The 6,068-nt window shown below is 44.0% G+C and overlaps 1 protein-coding gene across 1 annotated transcript in view; it reads right to left on the reverse strand.

Annotated features, from left to right (window-relative positions):
- LOC139382688 (WD repeat domain 62) overlaps positions 1–6,068 on the reverse strand; it is a 61,052-nt gene that overhangs the window by 41,747 nt on the left and 13,237 nt on the right. The window contains exons 9-11 of the mRNA XM_071126780.1: positions 4,698–4,887; positions 1,078–1,221; positions 33–196 (exon numbers count right to left, since the gene is read on the reverse strand). Coding sequence (XP_070982881.1) covers positions 33–196; positions 1,078–1,221; positions 4,698–4,887 — 498 coding nt within the window. The remainder of the gene's footprint in view (positions 1–32; positions 197–1,077; positions 1,222–4,697; positions 4,888–6,068) is intronic.

Genomic DNA, 6,068 nt, shown 5'->3' on the forward strand with positions numbered 1-6,068 from the left:
GTGTGTGTGTGTCTGTGTGTGTGCGCGCTTACTGTACGTTTCCGTTGCGGTCTCCAGCCGCCAGATGTTGTCCATCAGGACTGATGCCCAGGACTCTGATCCCTGACTTAGCGTCCATCCCGCCCCCCTCTCCTCTCTCCCCATCCGTCTGAAGGTGTTGGGTATCCTCCCCCACGTACACAATCCTCAACAGATCCTAGACCAGCACACAAACGGACAGATAAAACCAGTATGTTTTTTTATTTTTTATTTCACCTTTATTTAACCAGGTAGGCTAGTTGAGAACACCTTTATTTAACCAGGTAGGCAAGTTGAGAACACCTTTATTTAACCAGGTAGGCTAGTTGAGAACACCTTTATTTAACCAGGTAGGCAAGTTGAGAACACCTTTATTTAACCAGGTAGGCAAGTTGAGAACACCTTTATTTAACCAGGTAGGCAAGTTGAGAACACCTTTATTTAACCAGGTAGGCTAGTTGAGAACACCTTTATTTAACCAGGTAGGCCAGTTGAGAACACCTTTATTTAACCAGGGAGGCAAGTTGAGAACAAGTTCTCATTTACAATTGCGACCTGGCCAAGATAAAGCAAAGCAGCGACACAATACAACAACACAGAGTTACACATGGAGTAAAACAAACATACAGTCAATAATAAAGTATAAACAAGTCTATATACAATGTGAGCAAATGAGGTGAGAAGGGAGGTAAAGGCCAAAAAAGGCCATGGTGGCAAAGTAGATACAATATAGCAAGTAAAACACTGGAATGGTAGATTTGCAATGGAAGAATGTGCAAAGTAGAAATAAAAATAATGGGGTGCAAAGGAGCAAAATAAATAAATAAAATACAGTAGGGAAAGGGGTAGTTGTTTGGGCTAAATTATAGGTGGGCTATGTACAGGTGCAGTAATCTGTGAGCTGCTCTGACAGTTGCTGCTTAAAGTGTTTCCAGTTTCAGAGATTTTTGTAGTTCATATGTGTGGGTAGTCATTTCTAATCCAAGAATGAATTAATGAACAATGCCACGACATTGGCAGGTTGGACCGAGGTCCTGGCCTTGTTGCATTGAGACTCACGTGGCTGTAGAGGTTACGCAGGCAGCTGGTTCCCTGCACCAGTCCTGGGTCGCTGTGCCACAGCCGGATGGTGTTGTCTGAAGAGCAGGTGAGGAAAGACCCAGGGGGCAGACAGGAGCGGGACAGATCCATGTCCGGGTATGTCTAAATTTAAAACAAACAAAAAACAGTAATATCTTAGGAAAGTGATGCGCCATTTTCCAAATCAAAGTTTATTTATTTGTTAGACCTCACAGTGAAATGCTGAATACAACAGGTGTAGTAGACCTCACAGTGAAATGCTGAATACAACAGGTGTAGTAGACCTCACAGTGAAATGCTGAATACAACAGGTGTAGTAGACCTCACAGTGAAATGCTGAATACAACAGGTGTAGTAGACCTCAGAGTGAAATGCTGAATACAACAGGTGTAGTAGACCTCACAGTGAAATGCTGAATACAACAGGTGTAGTAGACCTCACAGTGAAATGCTGAATACAACAGGTGTAGTAGACCTCACAGTGAAATGCTGAATACAACAGGTGTAGTAGACCTCACAGTGAAATGCTGAATACAACAGGTGTAGTAGACCTCACAGTGAAATGCTGAATACAACAGGTGTAGTAGACCTCACAGTGAAATGCTGAATACAACAGGTGTAGTAGACCTTACAGTGAAATGCTGAATACAACAGGTGTAGTAGACCTCACAGTGAAATGCTGAATACAACAGGTGTAGTAGACCTCACAGTGAAATGCTGAATACAACAGGTGTAGTAGACCTCACAGTGAAATGCTGAATACAACAGGTGTAGTAGACCTCACAGTGAAATGCTGAATACAACAGGTGTAGTAGACCTCACAGTGAAATGCTGAATACAACAGGTGTAGTAGACCTCAGAGTGAAATGCTGAATACAACAGGTGTAGTAGACCTCAGAGTGAAATGCTGAATACAACAGGTGTAGTAGACCTCACAGTGAAATGCTGAATACAACAGGTGTAGTAGACCTCACGGTGAAATGCTGAATACAACAGGTGTAGTAGACCTCACAGTGAAATGCTGAATACAACAGGTGTAGTAGACCTCACAGTGAAATGCTGAATACAACAGGTGTAGTAGACCTCACAGTGAAATGCTGAATACAACAGGTGTAGTAGACCTTACAGTGAAATGCTGAATACAACAGGTGTAGTAGACCTTACAGTGAAATGCTGAATACAACAGGTGTAGTAGACCTTACAGTGAAATGCTGAATACAACAGGTGTAGTAGACCTTACAGTGAAATGCTGAATACAACAGGTGTAGTAGACCTGACAGTGAAATGCTGAATACAACAGGTGTAGTAGACCTTACCTTCACACAATAGGTAAAGAAATAAAAACAACAGTAAAAAGAGAGGCTATATACAGTAGAGGGGCTACATACAGTAGAGGGGCTACATACAGTAGAGGGGCTACATACAGTAGAGAGGCTATAAACAGTAGAGAGGCTATATACAGTAGAGAGGCTATATACAGTAGAGGGGCTATATACAGTAGAGGGGCTACATACAGTAGAGGGGCTACATACAGTAGAGGGGCTACATACAGTAGAGGGGCTACATACAGTAGAGGGGCTACATACAGTAGAGGGGCTACATACAGTAGAGGGGCTACATACAGTAGAGGGGCTACATACAGTAGAGGGGCTACATACAGTAGAGGGGCTACATACAGTAGAGGGGCTACATACAGTAGAGGGGCTACATACAGTAGAGAGGCTATATACAGTAGAGAGGCTATATACAGTAGAGAGGCTATATACAGTAGAGAGGCTATATACAGTAGAGAGGCTATAAACAGTAGAGAGGCTATATACAGTAGAGGGGCTATATACAGTAGAGGGGCTATATACAGTAGAGAGGCTATATACAGTAGAGGGGCTACATACAGTAGAGAGGCTACATACAGTAGAGGGGCTACATACAGTAGAGGGGCTACATACAGTAGAGAGGCTACATACAGTAGAGAGGCTACATACAGTAGAGGGGCTATATACAGTAGAGAGGCTACATACAGTAGAGAGGCTAAATACAGTAGAGAGGCTACATACAGTAGAGAGGCTACATACAGTAGAGGGGCTACATACAGTAGAGAGGCTATATACAGTAGAGGGGCTATATACAGTAGAGGGGCTATATACAGTAGAGGGGCTATATACAGTAGAGGGGCTATATACAGTAGAGGGGCTACATACAGTAGAGGGGCTACATACAGTAGAGGCTATATACAGTAGAGAGGTTATATACAGTAGAGAGGCTATATACAGTAGAGAGGCTATATACAGTAGAGAGGCTATATACAGTAGAAAGGCTATATACAGTAGAAAGGCTATATACAGTAGAGAGGCTATATACAGTAGAGAGGCTACATACAGTAGAGAGGCTACATACAGTAGAGAGGCTACATACAGTAGAGAGGCTATATACAGTAGAGAGGCTATATACAGTAGAGGGGCTATATACAGTAGAGGGGCTACATACAGTAGAGGGGCTACATACAGTAGAGGGGCTACATACAGTAGAGGGGCTACATACAGTAGAGGGGCTACATACAGTAGAGGGGCTACATACAGTAGAGGGGCTACATACAGTAGAGGGGCTACATACAGTAGAGGGGCTACATACAGTAGAGGGGCTACATACAGTAGAGGGGCTACATACAGTAGAGGGGCTACATACAGTAGAGGGGCTACATACAGTAGAGGGGCTATATACAGTAGAGAGGCTATAAACAGTAGAGAGGCTATATACAGTAGAGAGGCTATAAACAGTAGAGAGGCTATAAACAGTAGAGAGGCTATATACAGTAGAGAGGCTATATACAGTAGAGAGGTTATATACAGTAGAGAGGCTATAAACAGTAGAGAGGCTATATACAGTAGAGAGGCTATATACAGTAGAGAGGCTATATACAGTAGAGGGGCTATATACAGTAGAGAGGCTACATACAGTAGAGGGGCTATATACAGTAGAGGGGCTATATACAGTAGAGAGGCTATATACAGTAGAGAGGCTACATACAGTAGAGAGGCTATATACAGTAGAGAGGCTATATACAGTAGAGAGGCTATATACAGCTATATACAGTAGAGAGGCTATATACAGTAGAGAGGCTACATACAGTAGAGGGGCTACATACAGTAGAGGGGCTACATACAGTAGAGGGGCTACATACAGTAGAGGGGCTACATACAGTAGAGGGGCTACATACAGTAGAGGGGCTACATACAGTAGAGGGGCTACATACAGTAGAGGCTACATACAGTAGAGGCTACATACAGTAGAGAGGCTACATACAGTAGAGAGGCTACATACAGTAGAGAGGCTACATACAGTAGAGAGGCTACATACAGTAGAGAGGCTACATACAGTAGAGGGGCTATATACAGTAGAGGGGCTATATACAGTAGAGGGGCTACATACAGTAGAGGGGCTACATACAGTAGAGAGGCTACATACAGTAGAGAGGCTACATACAGTAGAGGGGCTACATACAGTAGAGGGGCTATAATTGTCTCCATCCATATGATACAGAAAACAGCTGTATTGAAGCTGAGAAATGCCTGAGTAACAACAACAAAGACAGCACACACACACCTCTAGACTCCAGACACAGCCGCTGTGGTAGAGGGCAGAGTAGACCTTCCCCACATTCTTGATGTCACGGACGTCCCACACGTACACGCTGTGATCGTTGTACACACAGGTCAGGTGACGGGTTACAGGGTCAAAGGTCAAGGCTAGGGTGTCTGGGTATTCTGCCTTGGGGTCGGCAACAAAAAGATGCCTGTAAGGAGTCAGGAGAAATCAGGGAGAAAAAAAAACAATACATTATTCTAATACAATCTAAAAAAGCAGACCAATATCATCATGCTTCTCCGGTGTCCAGACACCGGGACTGCTGTTCTAAGAGCCAATGTAGGCTTGATCCGAAAAAATGTGGTCGGAGAAACCGCATGGAAGGTGTCACTCAATTTTGGAGCCTCCGGACTCATGCCGATGTCAAATTGAGCTCTGTACCTCATCGCTCGGAGCCTCAACAAACGTTTTGACAAAGGCAGAGGGCTCCGTATAGCTCCGCAGCGACATGATTGGTTGATGGTAGGTGGAGGGCGGGGAGGTCCTGTATAAACACCAACTCACTTCCTTGACAACTGCCCTGCGCAAAAAAGTATGAATGTCCGGACTTCTGCAGAGGCCGTATCGCCGTAAATTCTTCACGGTCGATGCGGACGTTGGATTGACCATGCAGTGCTTTTCATTCTTAACTGACTCCAGGCACTGAAGCGTCCACTGGTCATACGACTGACTATAGAGTGCGGAGCTTCAGTTTCCGGATTCACCACATCGTCAACTCATGTCTGTGTTTCATCTGTAATGAGGAGTATCACTGGGACTAATGTCTCTTCCTGTCTGCGTTTCATCTGTAATGAGGAGTATCACTGGGACTAATGTCTCTTCCTGTCTGATCTGTAATGAGGAGTATCACTGGGACTAATGTCTCTTCCTGTCTGTGTTTCATCTGTAATGAGGAGTATCACTGGGACTAATGTCTCTTCCTGTCTGATCTGTAATGAGGAGTATCACTGGGACTAATGTCTCTTCCTGTCTGTGTTTCATCTGTAATGAGGAGTATCACTGGGACTAATGTCTCTTCCTGTCTGTGTTTCATCTGTAATGAGGAGTATCACTGGGACTAATGTCTCTTCCTGTCTGATCTGTAATGAGGAGTATCACTGGGACTAATGTCTCTTCCAGTCTGCGTTTCATCTGTAATGAGGAGTATCACTGGGACTAATGTCTCTTCCAGTCTGATCTGTAATGAGGAGTATCACTGGGACTAATGTCTCTTCCTGTCTGTGTTTCATCTGTAATGAGGAGTATCACTGGGACTAATGTCTCTTCCTGTCTGTGTTTCATCTGTAATGAGGAGTATCACTGGGACTAATGTCTCTTCCTGTCTGTGTT

The sequence above is a fragment of the Oncorhynchus clarkii genome, chromosome 24 (assembly GCF_045791955.1).
Source record: "Oncorhynchus clarkii lewisi isolate Uvic-CL-2024 chromosome 24, UVic_Ocla_1.0, whole genome shotgun sequence".
In the NCBI taxonomy this organism is placed as follows: Eukaryota; Metazoa; Chordata; class Actinopteri; order Salmoniformes; family Salmonidae; genus Oncorhynchus; species Oncorhynchus clarkii.